This window comes from Manacus vitellinus, unplaced genomic scaffold (genome assembly GCF_001715985.3).
Source record: "Manacus vitellinus isolate BGI_N305 unplaced genomic scaffold, ASM171598v3 scaffold_90_pilon, whole genome shotgun sequence".
NCBI classification, from domain to species: Eukaryota; Metazoa; Chordata; class Aves; order Passeriformes; family Pipridae; genus Manacus; species Manacus vitellinus.
In genome coordinates this window covers 797,159-814,968 of record NW_021940867.1, presented here as the reverse complement: position 1 = coordinate 814,968, position 17,810 = coordinate 797,159, and the positions used below count along the sequence as shown (strand labels likewise).

General features: G+C 42.8%; 1 protein-coding gene across 1 annotated transcript in view; it reads right to left on the bottom strand.

Moving 5' to 3' along the window:
* The window catches only part of NTF3 (neurotrophin 3), a 55,775-nt gene extending 38,584 nt beyond the window's left edge, over positions 1-17,191 (bottom strand). The window contains exon 1 of the mRNA XM_008930289.2: positions 17,034-17,191. Coding sequence (XP_008928537.1) covers positions 17,034-17,051 — 18 coding nt within the window. The 5' untranslated portion in view covers positions 17,052-17,191. The remainder of the gene's footprint in view (positions 1-17,033) is intronic.
* Between the last annotated feature and the right edge of the window lie 619 nt (positions 17,192-17,810).

Sequence of the window (17,810 nt, the reverse complement as noted above, 5' to 3'; positions counted from 1 at the left end):
GCTTGACCTTAAAGTTTGGGATTTCTTTGTTGTTGGGGAAAAAACCCAAATATTTTTTACATGAACAAAAATATTTATTGTAAGGGAATTAGATATTGCCGAGAAGAAAAGAAATAAGGTTGAAGAAAAGTTGACACAATTTTTATCGTGGAGAGGTAATTCTGTGATTAAGACACAACCATTACACTAAATCTGTACATACATCTAGGAGGGAACACAACAAGGGTCAAAGTCTTTCATGAAATGGGAAGGCAAGTAAACAAACCTGTTAAATCATCATCTGATTATGTTGATGGAGATGTAGTGCAGAAGTCTGATACAGTCATTCTTTTTCTGTGCCTCTAAACAATTTTGAAAAAAAACCCTTGATTTTAACCATTAAAGATGGTTTCAATTTCTCTCTTTGCAACAGAGGAATGCAGTGATGCCTTTGTCCTTAATTCCTTTTTCTGTCTGAGTTCTGTCTAACCAGCATCAAGGCACAGTGCATTGTAGAAGGAGAAAAATGAGGAAAAGTAGATTATATGTAAAGCATGAAGAGCAGAAAGATGATGAGAAAATAGAGATGCCAAAGGTCCTTAAAGAGCCTAACCTTTTCTGAAGTCAAGAAGAAAGGATTCAAACAGGAGTTTGTCTTCTCACAAAAATAAGGAATGCATTGAAAAAGGACATGAGCAACAATAATTGTGTCATTTATGTCTTGGGGGCTTGGTCAGAGGTCATAGATATGCTTCATACCATGGCATTAGGAGAGGAAGAGCAAGACAGTGACCACCCTGTGGTAAAGACATTTTGAAAGGTATCAGCACCACATAAAATTAAAAAAAAAAAATTGGTGGGACAGAAGATTTTTTACACCACATGTTTGAGGCTTTTTCAATCAAATAGGAAATTTCAGAGCAGTTTGTGGCCCCCATCTGTTAAGATGGTGCTGGGGCACAGAGGCATCAAACTGAGGAAAAGAAAACTACAAACTCCTGATCTATGTTTAGGGGGAGAAAAAAAGTAATGAAAAGTTGCCAGGTTGCACAGCAGAAACAAAACAAATTGCATGTTTTGGAGGAAAAGCAGGAGACGGCCACAGCTGACTGGGTTACCAAACCACAAACCCATAGGAACATGCAGACAGAGAAGATAATTGAGGACTACAAGCAAAATTTGACAAAAGGCAATCAGAGCCAGCTTGTAAAAGAAGCATAAAGGATTTCATTATGCATGGAAAAACAGTACCAGTTTATGCAGCTCCAGCTTTTGGAAAGATTTGTTTTGCAACTAAGAAGCGAAATTGTTCTGCAAAAGATGGCAAAAGAGGACTAAGGGTATTCATCAAGAAATTCAGTGTGTGAGCATTCTGTGTGGCTGAAGAAAGGAAGTATTGATTGAAACTGTTGGATAACTTTATATATACATGTACATATTAGAGTCATAGAAGCATAAACTGGTTTGGGTTGGAGGGACCTTAAAGATCATCCAGTTCCAATCCCCTGCCATGGGCAGGGACACCTTCCACTGGCCCAGGTAGCTCAGAGCCACATCCAACCTGGTCTTGGACATTTCCAGGGATGGAGCAGCCACAGCTTCTCTGGGCAGCCTGTGCCAGGGCCTCACCAACCTCACAGGCAGGAATTTCTCCCTAATATCCAATCTAAACCTTCTCTCTGTCAGTTTGAAGCCATTGCCCCTTGTCCTGTCACTCCAGGCCCTTGGAAATAGTCTCATTCCCATGAATCCAAATTAGAACTTCCTGACTTACAGATTTTGCCTTTGTATCCAGGTTAAAGTTTGAAATGATGGAAAAGACTCAAGGAATGCTATGATGTTATGTGAAGGTGTTTAACTCCAAAGTTGCCCCTAAGCTAAGTTAAGAGATACTCTGGGGTACTTTTTTAAGAGAAGTAGGTAAGCAGAAGTGGAAAATGTGAGGAAGAGATGCAATATATTTACCTCAAAAGAGTGTAGGAAAATCAAAACACAAACAGAAAAGCTTTTAAAAAAGTGGAATTCATGTCACCAATGATGGTGAGTTCACAGAACTTAGATCTGGGCCAAGGTTGGCACAGCTTCCCTATTTGTATTTTTGGAGATCTGCATTACCAGTCTCATTATTTGCTGAAGGTGTGTTGTTTGCTCAAATGTCCTTCAGGGACATTTAAAAGAAGGACACCTACACATGTAGTCGTAAGATTAAAGCCAGAGGTGGTGTGAATTCTCAAAATTGAAATGCAAAGAAGAAAAAAAAAGAAAATCTACTAAGTTAAGGAACATGAAATCTTCATTCTTGTTCTGTGTCCAGTCAGTACACATGTAGATATATATATATATATGCACACATATGTATGTGTACATATAAATATCTATTTTAAATATATATATTAATATATACACAAGTAATTTCCAATATTTAAAGCAGAAAAGACAGTGAATCAGACCATATCCAGAGACTGAACTGCTCTGTGATGGTTTATATGCTCCTAATTTCCCACGCAAAGATTTACAGGTGCTATATTTCCATTTCAAACTGTTATAAGAACAAGGTCCAAATTAACTACAGATAAATTTTAATTGACATAATATTAAAAGATTAGGATGGAGCTGATGGACTTTAACTGAAATGAAGACTGCAGTGTTAAAAGTTGCATCGGAAAGACCAAGGCAGAAAATTTCCTGTGACATAAGAGGTAAGTCTTCAAATTAATTTCTGTCATATTTTGTGCCTAAATGTGTAGTTTTCAAGATAGCTGAACAATTAAGAGACAAAGAGATACCGAAAAAAAAGCCTTTGCAAAATCATTTATCTTTAATGTAATTTAGGCCTTGTTGACACTAGGTTTTGATGTTGATAATTGGCAAAGCTGGCTGGCAATGAACAAACTTGACACCTGGCTCTCTTCATACTAATCTTTCAGTCTTTCCAGATGGCAGAGTTTACTTTTGTTCCCATCTGTTCCTTTTCAATAAGAAAAAGGAAGGGAAAACCAAAATTGCTAAAACATTTTATGGCTTTTAAAAGTATCTTTGAGGTTCTTTTCAAGTCCTTTATTCTGGACCACATTCCAGTGCGAGGCTGGTGATGGCACCTACGATTATTTCCCTCAGATCAAAGGTGAAATGCTGGTTTCAGGTTTCATATTTTGCCTGAGATAATTCGTCTGGATGAAATACATGGATGGAAAAACTGAAGGGGCTGGAGTCACCTCATCAGCACTTACTTGCAAAAAGCGTAGAGAAAACAAGCAAGGAAGCAAACAAACAAGAGTAGTATCAGACTTGTGATTAGCCAGCATTTGATGCCATCTCACAGTAGACAGGTCAGAGTAGAATTTCAGATGAAGCTTTGCTAGTTCAGATCCGGAAAATTGTTTCTACACTGAGAAAACTTTTTGTTTGTTTGTTTGTGCAGAAACAACCACTCTCATTTCCCTGGTTATTTCTAATAGTTTCTCTGTTGAGCTCTCAGGTCTTGACTCTGGTCTAAATTTTTACTGCCTCAAGATGAACTTATTCCCTGGGGGTCCATTAGGCTTCTTCCATGTAAGTGGGGTCAGAAATAGGCCTCTGTTAAGCTAGTTATCTCCAGAGCTAGCAACTGGCTATTCAAGAAAATTTAGTAGGAGGAAAATAGAATCTGATGGATGGGAAAAGAGAAAAAAAACCCAAAGTGAAATCCATCAATGGAAATCTGCCAGGTAACCAGGAAATAATTTTGGATGCTACTTTGTAGTCTATAAGTTTCCATGTATTACTAAAAAATATCAGTTAATCAGTAAAACATTCAGAAAACAATTAGAAGAAACAAGACTCCCCAAATAGCCATAAATATTTAGGGATATTAATAAATCAAAATTAAAATAATCAAATGCATGGACCTTACTGAAGGAAGGTCGTGGTGCCCATGTGTACTCTGCTCTTGTGAGACCCTGCCTGGAATATTGCTCCATTTCTGGTGCACCCAAAATAAGAAAGACATGGAACTGTTGGAGCAAGTCCAGAGGAGGCCATGAAGTTTATAAGGAGACTGGATCACCTCCCCTATGAAGTCAGGCTGAGAAGGTAGGGGCTGTTCAACCTGGAGGAAAGAAGGTTTTGTGGAGGCTTCACAGCACCTTCCAGTATGTGAAGAGGCCTACAAGGAGAGTGGAGAGGGACTTTTCTTCAGGAATTGTAGTGACAGGACAAGGGGCAATGGCTTCAAACCGAAAGAAGGGAAGTTTAGGTTAGATATACAGAAAAAATTATTTACTGAGGCCCTGGAATAGGTTGACACAAGAGAAGTTGTGGAAGACCCATTCCTGGAAGTGTTGAAGGCCAAGTTGGATGGGGCTCTGAGCAACCTGGGATAGTGGAAGGTGTCCCTGCTCACGGCAGGGGGTTGGAATGAGATGATCTTTAAGGTCCCTTCCAACTCAGGCGATTCTGTGATAGCGAGAAGCTGATTACACCTTTCTCTGTGCTTTGGCACAGTTCCTGTGGAGGACCAAGAAGATTTCTGACTCCAGTCATCCTAAAAGATCATGTTGTCCTGAGGGAACTGGAAACAGGCTATGGCTTATTTCATGTGTCCCACCAGCAGCCTGATTACCTGAGAGGACCCTCGGTGTGTTTGCATTGACCTGGTGGAGGAAGGGACCACTGTACCCAGTGGGATGTATTAACATCAATCTGCAGAGTGTTTCTGGCAATCTGTTCCTGGAGATCTCTGCAATGTCATCGAAGCAGAAATAAGGCTACGTCTCCTGGTGCAGTTTTGCTAATAGATTGGAGGATCTGGAGACTCTCCATAAGCAAAGGTGCAGGCATCTTAATTTGTATAAAGTTACCTTCTTGAATTCTGTCACTGTTGTTTCTGGGCTACACGTACATCAATTATCTTTGGGAGATGGTACTAAACCTCTCACAGACTCACAAAATCATTTAGGTTTTGAAGGACCTCCAAGATCACCAAGTCCAACCAGTACCCAATCCTCACCTTGTCACCCAGCCCAGAGCACTGAGTGCCACGTCCAGTGATTTCTGGGATCTCCAGGGATGAGGACTCCACCACCTCTCTAGACAGCCCATTCCAGTGTCTAATCATCCTTTCAGTGAAGAAATTCTTTGTGATGTCCAACCTAAACCTTCCCCTGGCACAGCTTGAGGCCATTTCCTTTTGTCCTGTTGCCTGGGAGAAGAGACCAACCCCACCTGGCTTACAACCTCCTTTCAGTAGAAGGTGATGAGGTCTCCCCTGAACCTCCTTTTCTCCAGGCTAAACAGCCCCAGCTCCCTCAGCTGCTTCTCACAGGACTTGTGCTCCAGACCCTTCCCCAGCTCCACTGCCCTTCTCTGGACTCACTCCAGCCCCTCAATGTCCTTCTTGAAGTGAGAGGCCCAGAACTGGACACAGGACTTGAGGTGCAGTCCCACCACAGCAACCTCTTTCTTTTGAGAAAGGGCTGTTCTCCATGAACAAGTTATTTATTAAAATATTTCTGTTGCTCTCAACAATGATATTTTCACTTTTATTTTCACTTCTTCCTCAAAGAATGCCATCACAAAAAATGATCTCTAGAAGTTAACTAAAGAAAAATTAAATGGGAACCCAACTGCTACTCTAAAGAGGTCTGTTGCCAGTTGTCCTACTGCCATCCAGGACCGTGTTGTTGCTAACAACTCTACATGGGAAAGCACTCAATACTGTAGTAATGAATGGCACTCAAGTTGGATGGGGGAGGGTATGAAAATTTTAAGTGGAGTGGTGGAAGCCCAGTCACTTGATGAATTTAAAATTAGATATGACAGAGCTTTGAAGAATATGCTATCTAGCTGGCTGGGATCTTAGAACCACAGACCATATTAGGAGATATTAGACTGTGCTAGGAGATAGATTTTGTTGGGTTTAATTCTCCAGTCCTGAGGAATTTCATTTTACCTTCCAAGCCCAGCAGCTTTCAGACTCTCTTGTGGGGGAACAATATCATGCTCTTGGTTGTTCCAGGTGTTATCCTTGCAGCTCCAAGTACCAGTTCCCTGGTCTGTGGATGGCTGGTGTCTCTAACAGCCAACAGATGGGTCAACAAGGACACTGGGTTTTGAGCAAGGGGGAAGCCTGCCAGCTTTTTAAACTTTGGCGTCCATGGGGACTTAGTTGAGATTTAGTAGAACAAACAGGGGAATACTTTGTTTCAGAGGAACTTACAAATTCCAGCAAAAAAAAAGAAAACAACAAAGAAAAGGATTTATTGCAATTTTTCCTGAACAAATATACCAGTGATCCAATATAAGCATATTTTCCCCCCTCTCTGATTTTTATGATTCAGCATACTAAAAGGTGCATTCACTGTTTGGGAAAAAACCCAACAAATATGCAAATTCAAGGTTACAGACCCATTAATTTTAGTAGGATTCCCTGGGTGCAGCTGAGGGCAGAATTTGGCCTGCAGTCAGGTGGGTTTCTGTGTTTGCTCAGCTGGGGACCCCTGATTCTGTGTCAATCAGAAATAAATGCAGTTCAGTGGACATGCTAGTGTCAAACCAGACACCGAGTCAGTGAAGGCACAATCTGAACTGGAGGTGCAGAGAAAGATTAAGGCAAAAAAAATGAACTCACCAATGAACAACTAAACCAACATAATTTGCTTAATGGTGGTTCAAAGGATTGATAACACTAAAAATTCATCAGCTCTTATTTCAGACAAATGAGGCAAATGAGAGCAACTTATGACAGAAATGTAAAATTAACAGGAAGATTTCTTAGTAGAGGAAAGATAGAAAAAAAAAAAGAAAAATCACTGGACTTTAAAACATATCTGTTTCCCCAAAATGCAAACTTTTCCAAGGGAGACCACTCCCTATTCTAGCAGATGTGAAAAGCAGCTTTAGCTTCTCAGGGCAAGATTTAACTCCATGAAGTTTCTGTTTGTTTTTGTTTTGTTTCATTAAAAAACACAACAACAACAAAAGCTCCACCTGAAACTCATCTCACAGTAGTATTCAGATTGTTTTACTTTTCTCAGAGACTGTAACAGTTACCCTTTCAACAAAAAACTAAACATAGTTCTTGAGTGTTTCAAACATATAGAGGCAATTTGAACACAGAAATGGAACCTCTCAGCAGAAAGGAAAAAAAAAATCTCTTCCCTGATTGCTTCATGAATAGCTTTTGTATTAATACGTTGTTCTAAGTCCATATAGAGCCCACGTAGGAAGAAAGACATTAATATTTCCTAAAGGTGTTCCAATATGGTGAGATTTTTGCCATCTCTCTCAGAAGGAGTTTTATTCCATAAAAGTCATAGAATCATAAAATGGTTTGAGTTGTAAGGGACCTTAAAGATCATCCAGTTCCAACCCCCTGCCATGGGCAGGGACACCTTCCACTAGCCCAGGTTGCTCAGAGCCCCATCCAACCCGGACTTGAACACTTCCAGGGATGGAGCAGCCACAGCTTCTCTGGGCAACCTGTGCCAGAGCCTCACCATCCTCACGGGGAAGAATTCTTTCCTAATATCCAATCTAAACCTCCTCTCTGTCAGTTTGAAGCCATTGCCCCTTGTCCTGTTAATCCAGAGATGTTATAATACCACTCATTGCTCATCAGATGAAAATGTCTTCCCCCTTTTTTTTTCATAGAATCATAGAATATCCTGAGTTGAAAGGAACCCACAAGGATTATCGAGTCCAACTCCTGGCCCTGCACAGGGCATCCCAACAATCCCACCATGTGCCTGAAAGCATTGTCCAAACACTCCTTGAGCTCTGTCAGGTTTGGGGCTGTGACCACTGCCCTGGGGAGCCTGTTCAGTGCCCCACCACTCTCCGAGGGAAGAAACTTTTCCTAGTATCTTACCTAAACCTCTCCTGACACCACTTCAAGCCAATCTCTCAAGCCCTCTCACTGGTCACCAGAGAGCAGAGCTCAGTGCCTGCCCCTCTGCCTCCCCTCCCAAGGAAGTTGTAACTGCAGTGAGGTCTCCCCTCAGTCTCCTCTTCCCCAGCTGAACACACCAAGAGACTTCAGTCACTCCTCATACGGTTTCACCTCTTATTTTAAAAAAGAAGTTTATTTTGTTCAAAATCTTGAAGGATCTCACTTCTTCCAGCCTAAGTCATTCGGGTTTTTTTATGTTACTAAAGAAATTGGTGCTTGAGAGAGAACTGAAATTAGAGGGCAACTATGTGAGGTGGTCAGGAAGGACCAGTTGGGACCACTGTGAGGGAGTCTGGCCTGAGCATAGATGCTGCTTGTGTGAGTGACAGAGCTGAGGTGGATGTGAAATACAGCAGAACACCACTGTGATGACAAGATCACAGAATCATAGACTGGGATGGATTGGAAGGCACAGCAAAGATCATCTCATTCCAACCCCACTGCCATGGACAGGGACACCTTCCATTAGACCAGGTTGCTCAGAGCCCCATCCAACCCGGCCTTGGACACTTCCCTGAGAGGAAAGCAGGCACAATTTATAGAAAAATTCCAAAAGTTGGTCAATGCAACAAAGAGCAAAACTATGGCAATCTTACATGGCCTAGAGGGAGGGCAAGGGTAGTGCTAGGAAGGGCAGGAAGAGGAGGACAAAGAAATCAGATACCAACCACATATTGACCTCTTCCCATTCACATTCTTGCATGTTTACACTGTCCCTGCACATATGGACATTCAGCTTATATGTGACTCCCTTCTAATCTGCAAAATAAACCTGGCCTGAAAACTGGGTGCAAGACATAAAACAGGGTGCTGGTAAAAGTGACCTCACACTCCTTTCAGTTGTGTCATTGAGCAGTCTGAAAGCATTAAAGGGCAAAGCTGAAATAAAACGGAACAGGGGAGAAGGAATGGGCTGCAAATGGATAGAAAGGATGTAAAGGTTAGAAAAAAATTTTATATAGAAGGACAGAAATTGGTTAGAAAAATGGGCAGAGAATAAGAGATTCAGAGGAGAAGAGCCTAAGATAATAGATCTAGGGAAAATCAATTCAGAGCACCTGTATTAAATTTCAGGGAGGAAGTTGGAAAAGCATAATATTGAAAATTAGCTAGCTGTGATTTAAACAATGAATTAGTGCTATATTTATTAGACAGATGTTCTTTTATAGTAGAAGGAAGACAGGGAAAAGAGAAATAGAGAGTGCAAAAGTCAGTGTAATTACAGAAGGCAGACAAAGAAATGAAAGAGTTCTCCTGTTTTTCCTACATCACCTTTATTCCTGAATACTCTAGTGCCAGAAAGTTGTGAATGAAATTGAGGGAAGTCAGAAAACTGAAAAAAGTTTAAAGAAAAAAACCCAACATTTTAACTCTGTAAGATAAAGAATGGAATTAAACAAAGGACAGCTTAAGTCAATTATTTGAGGAATATATTTAGTAAACAGTGACAAGGAAGGAACGTTGCTCAAGATGTTGGGGGATCCAAGTGGAATAACGTGCAAATGTGTATAAACAGCAAAGAAAACCTATCCTTTCAGGAGGATTTTTTTATGTTGTGAAATTATCTGCATCATTCATTTGGAAAGTCAGTCATGTAAAACAAGACTCTGCAAATTATTTAAGAAATGAGTGGAGGAATTTTTTTTTACTTATCACAGGAGCTGAAAACATTGAAGTGAATAAATATTTTATAGCTTTTGGATATACAAATCCAGGAAAGACCACCCCCACCATGTGAAATGACATATCCTTCTTAACAGCTGTGGGTTTGCTACGTAATCCAGTGCAAGGTAAAGTTTCTCTGTTTCTAAGGTGGAGTTTATTTTCACTGCTACCTTGCAGTTTGGTTTTGTGCATACCACGTGCTAGGACTGTGTAGGAAAGTGCAGGGAATGCTACAGAAAGGACACATGGAGACATGTTTGCACATTCTTCCAGAGCATTTCTTAAATATTTCTGCCGTAGCCATTGCATCTAAGGAATGGGTTTTTTTATTTTTTAACTCAACTGACTATATATTATTTATATTATTCCCCTAAGACATCACTCTTATCATTATCATTTAGGATTTCTGAAACCAATCTCAACACAGATCTCACCATTTAGTGGTACTATGAGTTTATCTCACTGGGGAAACTGGTGAAATGTCTCCCTCATATATACAAGGTCTGTATTTGATTTGGCTTGAAGCAGAAACAAAACATTGCCCAAATCCCATTTCTTGAGGGAATAGAGTCTGTTTTTGTGGCAAGTGTGTCCACCTCCTGGTTGAGGCAGAAGCCACAGGAGAGGATGCTATCTTAGAACTTGTCTAACCACAGAGCTATTCAGAAGCAGCTGTTGGGTTTAAATTTCATGCTCACAACCTTAATTCACTTCAGAGCATAGACAGGCCTTTAAAAATTTACATAGAGCACAAAGTACTTCTTCCTTCTGCAACTCTACAGTTCACTACCAGTTACCTCTGACTATATCGATTCAGACTTCTGGCAAATGTGGGTGAATTTTTGTAGGGCACTGCCTAGAAATACATATTTTTGAATTAACTAGATTAACACTTTCTCACATGCTAACTCAGCTAATGTAAGATAAAACATGTAAGATCTATAGCAGGGGTAAACTCAAAATAAAGGAATTTATTGCTGGAAGGAGTGAAAGAGCAACTGAGAAGAAGCCCATTTATTGCAGTGGTTCCATTATGGGTGACATGCACAGTGGAAGCACAGGAAATGTTGGAGGAGTGCTGCAAATCTTTCCTTGTAGGATGCAATTCCCCAAGAGCGTTTCCATCACCTCTGGTGTGGGTTTGATGTAGATAACACAGAAGGACCTTGTTCTACAGAATCTGTATATTTACATGGTTAGGAAGTGGTGACTCCCTCTGAAGTGCCAGCAGACTGGCAACGAGCCATGTACACTGGTTTCCCAGCACTGCCTGATGGAGACGTGGAATACCCTGTTATCCTTTCCATGTGCATTGAAATGCAACCAGTGCATTACTTCTCTGAGCCACAGGTAACTCCCAACAAACTTTGTTTCAACATGTTCAGACACACAGTCTTCCCCAACACACCAGCATCCTCATTCACACACATCTTCATCACACATTCCCTCAGACGGAAATTCTGAACACCAGCTTAGAAGCCAAATTGGGAAAGACCCTTTTGCCTGTGCGTGAAAAGGTGAAGAGAAGAGAGAGGCAGAGAAAGATAAGAGAGGGAGGAGTGTATGGTCCTGCTCTGACCTTTCAAATGCTTGCTGCCTTGAAGGAAAGGGCCACCTTGCTTAGTTTACTTGGACAATGTGAAGAAAGGAGACTTAACTGAAGTGGATGCTTGAGTGTGGTATTTCTTTTAAGGGAAGTATAATCTTCCTTGAGGCTTTCTCTGGGGGAGTCCCTTTCCCCTATGGACATGATACAATCAGGAACATAGCTGTGTGTATTCCCTCTAGCACTCATTGCACAACCTTGAAACTACTCCACATCCACCCTTACGGCTTCTCTCTTCACACGCACATCCCATCTGTCCCCTCGGAAAGTGCCTTATCCCACATCCCCCACCGACAGATGCACGAACACCCTCCCACACAGGAACAGCTGCCATCCACCTCTGTCATCCCTGCCCACGCCACTCTGCTCTCCACTGTCCACTCCCAGTCACCACCAGGGGGGACACACACATGGCCCTGCACCAGCAAACATCTGCAGGGACACCCAGATGTCCCAGCCCTTGCAAACACATTTGTCTGGCTGTGTCGTGGCTGCGAAGGAGTCCAGGCAGGCAGAAACACCCCCCACACAGCTCAGTTGCTCTCGCTTTGATCCCCTTCCTGCAACAATCCAGAAGGAATTGTACCCATCAGTCCCTTTCCCTTTTCTCAGCCAGCTGGCAGGTTGATGCCATGGTTTGGTTTTTGTTTTCCCAGAGGCCAGGCCATCACCCTGGGTCACACTGGTGGCAGTGGGTTGAGCAGGCTGTGGTCTGCAGTTCATGCAAGTTGAATCCTGGTGTCTGGGACTGCATCTCCCCCTCATGGACAAATGCTCCACTGTTCTTCCACCTTCGGCCTGCCATGATGGGAAGTTCACTCCCACCACAGGAGAAAGGTGCTTTCTGCAGACAACAACCAGCTGCAAGCACTGCCAGGAAAACTATCCAGCTGGAGAGCTTGAGCTGGACTCCACAGTGGGAAACAAGTGTAAAAAAACTAGGACAATGGGTTCCCTACACAACCCATGGCTACACAAACACTAATTGTCTATTATTTTACAACCTGCTTATCTTTTTTAGCAGGAATGGATCCTTGGAATAAACAGGAAAGGGACCCATGAACCACGATCCATGTGACTGATGGTATGCAAGGTCTGGGCTCAGAGGCTTCAACTTTTAAGCTTAGAGGTTCTTTGTGATCGGTCTGACTTCTTCCAGTGCAAGTCTCCCAGGATTACTCACAATCTTGTGACCAGCTATGGGTGGAAATGAGCACTTTCCTACCCAGTGTAGGGCAGCTCTTAAGAAGACACTGAAGCCTTAGGCAAGCTGAACAATTTGAAGATGTTCGTAGAACACATTTGAAAAATAGATGCATTTGTTTTGAAGGGAAAGACATTCTTAGTGTTTCTCTCTCACACCCAAGATGTATCCTATGTTTCCAACCTTCAACCAACTGCACTGCTTCAAGCCATGGATAAAGCTAGTCCTGTTTCCTTTGACTGAAATCTGTAGTCCTTATGTACACTTCAAACCAATGGTTGTTCATCCAAGAACCTTGTTAACTACCTAGTAGCCCTGTTAACTTGTCCCAGAGAAATCCCCCTGCCTTTTTGTGCCAGCAGCACTGAAGTTTTAACTCACAAAAATAAGCTACATTAATACGCTTCAAAACGAAGCCGGTTTAAATATTGTAGTTAGACATACTAGGATTTTCTCAGGATTATTCAGCAGTTTTTCACCAAAAAAAACCCTGCCAAAAAAACCTCTGGAGGAGCGTCTGCTTACTGTGCAAGTCGAGCAGAAGGCAAGTACCTCTAGCACACGTTCGGTGCTACCCACGCACCAAACCATTTTCTCTGTTAGTCATCTTTCCCTACCCTCCTTCTAAATGCAAACATTTCTTTCTTAGCACTCACGAAACTCACCTCTGTGCTGTGCCTTACATAACTGATTTCGACACGGAGCGTTGTGCCACAAGCGCGGTGGACACGTGATCCTCCAGTCAGCCTCCGAAAGCCATCTTACCCCCCAGCATGGCTTCCTGGGTGGCTGTTTGGAACTTCAAGGCCCTTGCAGCACTCTGGGACACTTACACGCCCCTAAAGGGTTTCAGCTTCTCCCTGTGTTGTTCTCATCTCGTGCTCACCTCTGCAACTCCACCAGTCGCACAAGCACAGCACTCACTGGGCGTATCTGTCCCCGACCCTCACACAGAACCAGCATCCCATATATCCATGCACTTATCATCAGTGACTATATGGATTTACCTGTGCCTCTTGTTTTCTCTCCCCTTGCACTGAACTCCCAGTCTGCTCTCATTCTGCATGCTCGTAGGGCCCCTTGCTCACTCAGCCTGCCTTAAACTAAGAGGCAGATAACTACAGATGGCTTAAACCATCATAAACTTTTTCTCACTCCTCATCACTCTTCCCTCCCCCATAAGCGGTTTTCCTTCTCCCAGGCCCCACACCCAGGTCTGCAATCCTCACCTGTGCTTCCCTCATTTATTCAGACCGTGCTGTGTGCACAAATCTCTCTTATCAGACACAACTTTTCACCTTTCTTTCCACAGCCCTCACAAGCAGGCACGGGGTGACAGGTACCTTCCTCCCTTACACACCATTGTGTGTCGACCTACGCTGAGCTTCTCAGCCCTTGTAACATGAACTGTCATTCCCATTCACTTCCACTTCATGCTCTACAGCTCCCAACTCCACTCTCCTCCCCACAAACTTCACACTTTACTTCTGACCTTAGAACAGCCATGTGGCTTATACAGCCCTCCAGGTAATTTTCCCTCCCGTTCCTTCTCCTCTCACCCCTTGATATCTTTAGTCATTTCTCCACGAGCACATTTGTTCCATTCCCTCTTGTTGTTTCACTTAGCCAGTACCTACCACAGAGATATAAACACATTTGCTACGTCTGTTGTAACAGAAAATCGCTCTTTTATTTTTTTTGTGTGTGTATGTGTTCTCCTCCTCCCACAGTCTTCACATTATTCCTCACTCACCATTTTTGGCCTCAAATGATTTCCCTGTAACATATTGCCAGTTCTTTTCCTGTGTTAGTCCACCTGCCCAGTCAGGAGGCATCCTCTGTTCTGCTGACCAAACCACTACTGCACCATTGCATTATTTCCTCTCTTTGCCTACTAAGCAATAATATCCTAAATTTCCTCTCACCCTCTGCTCTTTTGCCCTGTGTCTCCTCTAAACCACCTCTTGCTGAGGCATCTTTACAGAAAACCCAGCTCTTCATTCCTTCCTCATTCATGCCTCCTACATTCCTTACTTTTTCCCCATTCTCATTTTTCTCAACACCTGCCACGTCTTTATATTCTTGTTCACCCTGCCCCTATGATTTCCACTATCTTGAATTTCTTCACAGTACCTTCCCATGGCTTTTTCTTCAGTTCTGTGTCTCCCTTGTATTCAGTCAGCACACTCCAGCAGGTTTCCAATCTCCTTTGAAATTTTTCTAATGAGCTACCCCTTCTCATAGTTATGGGACCCTATATCCCTTTCCCCTCATATCACCCTATCTCCATCCAGCTCATTTTTTCCTCTGCATTCCTGTTCTCAGCACATTTCCACCACCATGCAAGCCTCCCCTTTCATAGCCCCTTCCTTGTAAACACATCCTCGTATCTATTTCTTGACAGAATCAAAGGTGTCTCCTTTTGACGCCCCCCACGAGCATCATGTAGCCGATTATTTTCCATACCTCTCTCCAAATAGCCAATAGTTCACATTTTAATTCCTCCTCCAAACATCCTTTGTGCCCTGTGCTTTCACCTTTCTCCCTCCACTCCCACTCCATACCCAACCTCCCCCTTGCAGACCCTGGCACCCTTGTTTGTCCCTTTCATATCCTCACCCAGCCTCCAGCCTGTACCTTTTGCCATCTCTCTCAAGTGTTACTTCCCCTTCCGAGCTTCTACACTTTTTTCCACCCACAAAGATCCTCTTTTTCCAGTTGACTTGCAGCAGTTTCCTTTTTGAGTTGACCACCTTTGCACAGCTCACCTGCCCTTATCAGCCCGATGCACAACAATACATAGCACCTTATTCCTGATATATAATACTTTCCCTTCAGACTCCTTTTATATACCTTTATATGTAAAATTTCATTTTTCTTTCCCTTAAAAAAAAAAAAAAGAAAAACTCAAACAACCCACAACAGAGCAAACCAAACAAAACCTCTGAAACCTACTTATTTTGTGTGCCTCAACATACAGCACCCTTCTCCACAAAGCACTCCCCTCCTGGCTCTGCTGGTCCATCCTCTTCTCCCTGTGTTTTGGGTCCACCACCTGCAATCATGCCTAATTTTCCTCCCCCCACCACGCTCACACACAGAGCTCCTGGTACTGACACGTGTATCTAAGACCAGTCTTTTTACTACTAGCAGCTGGAACCATGCTGAACTCCCTTCCATTCTCTGCTGCTTTTGTCTGCCTTGACACAAAGCGAGGCTTTTTTTTGCCTTTTTTTTTTTTAATTATTATTAGATTTTCCTTTTTCTTACATCCCATTTTTGGGTGTTTCTTGCACCACTCCTCCACTTACAGGCTTGCACAGATCAGGTATTTCTGTGCATGAGAATGTCTCTCCTATTTGTCTGGATGTTTTCCTGAAGGCACAATGTAAAGGCAAGACTTTACATACCATTTCCACTCCTCATGCAACAAATCACACAAGACTGAGAGCAAAGAGTGCTTTCTGAAAGGTTGTAGCTCATAACAATTGTCTGGACCATATAACACACATCCCTGTCTATTTAAAAAGGGGGGAGGGGGGAGAAGCAACCCCCCTCACACTCACAGAGTCATCTCTAAATAACTGGTTTTGCAATATAGGAACCAGAGAATGTGCACATAGCAGCCCTATTCAATCCAAAATATCCATCTCTCCAGATACTGCATATTTATAGTTCAGGAGATAGGACCAACACAGAGCTTTCCCGTTTATTTTAATGAAGGATTAAGAACTGATCAGAAAACTATCTGAACCATTCAAGGACTTTTTCCCCTCTTGGCTAAGAGCAGTTTGGTGTCTCCATAAGGACTCGCCAGGAACTGACGCTCTAAGCTGCATTTCAGCTGTTTAGATGAGAAACAGCTTTCTATTTTGCTCTCTATATGTGCGTCTACGTTGATTAGTTGTGTGCTGCATTCCTAGAAGGAACTTACCAAACGCTGGAACCTGCAGCGTAGGAATAGTTTCCCTGCCATCCTAGCACAGAGTGAGTGTTTCTTTTCCACCTAGACACAGATGTGCAGGGAGCCTTTTGATCTCCAGTTCCTCGCAGAGAATTTAGTGTTTGGGTTTGAGGAGAATGAGGATTGATTCAGAGGTCATGAATAGGGGTTTCCAGTGTCTGGCACGCACACACACACAAAAAGAAAGCTCCAGTGAAGCTGGTTACCTGAGACAGACGAGGTCTAGAAACTGGGAATTTTGACTTTGCTTGTCAGGGGCTCTAACTTTGCCGGAGGGCGAGCGTGCTGCGTACTGAGGCTGGTTCTTGCAAACCCACGGTCAAGACTTTCAACGCCTTTTGTTATATCTGAACTTGCTCATTTCCCTCTTAAAAAGAAGAGTCTCCTTTGCTTTTGCCTCTTAAACCAGACTCCTTTAGCACCTTGTATTTCTCCTCTGCTGTTTTCTTGCCAGGGACCCGAACAACAGCGTGAGGAGCCGCAGGAGAGGGGAACCTCAGGACTAAACTGTAGGGCAAGTAGGGGTGGGGGAAGGAGGAGGCACAATGGGAAAGGCAACATGTGGGACAGATCTGCTGCTTACAAGACCCCCACCTCCTCCCCATTATACTTCTTTAAAAGACCCCTCTCCCCCCCTCCCCTCCCCGCCCTCTTAGGACCCTATTAGAAAACGTCAAATTTCCCTTACCGTGGTAGGAGTAACCATGGCATCCGTGTGAATGTTTCCAGAAAAGTCGACATGAAGAGAAAGGTGGATGTAAATACGTTCATTCAAAGTCCCAAAGTTGGTCTGCTTGGGCTGTGCAGAGTTGCTCTATGGGAGAGGAGCCTTAAACTCTGAGTCCCGTGAACATAATCTGCTCGATTATAACAAACCAGCTCAGCCAGATGGCTCTGTGCTCCGTGGATTAACCCCTTTATTGCCACACTCTGCTTTCTCTACCTACCTCGCCTGGCTGGGGAAATTCAGAGAATAGGGCATTTTTTTGAAAATGATAAAACTGTCGTAAAGGTCATTTTTCCCCTAAAAAAACCATCTTGTACCTATTTTCTTCTTTTTTTTTTTTTTTTTTTTTTTTTTTTTCATCTGATTGACGGTCTTATTCCTCTTCCTGGCAAAATCTTTTCATATTTTTAAGAACAGTATTAGCACCAGGGAACATTTTAGAGAATTCTTTTGTTAAATCATAACCATCTCTTCCAGACTGCAATTCTCAGAAGATGAGTATTTTATTGCAGGAATGTCTCTGTGTTTGCACTCTAATGGTCCATGCACTCCCCCCACCCCACCCCCCTCTCCCCCACGCTCTCTCTGTCTCCCACATGCACACTGACACACATGCACACATTTTGCTCAAATTGCCAGCATGTGTTGCTATTCTTACCCATATTCAGAAGTCATTATAGGACATGTAAAACAGGTGAAATAGAGACATGGAACTAGAATACCGTAAGCTTTCTCGCT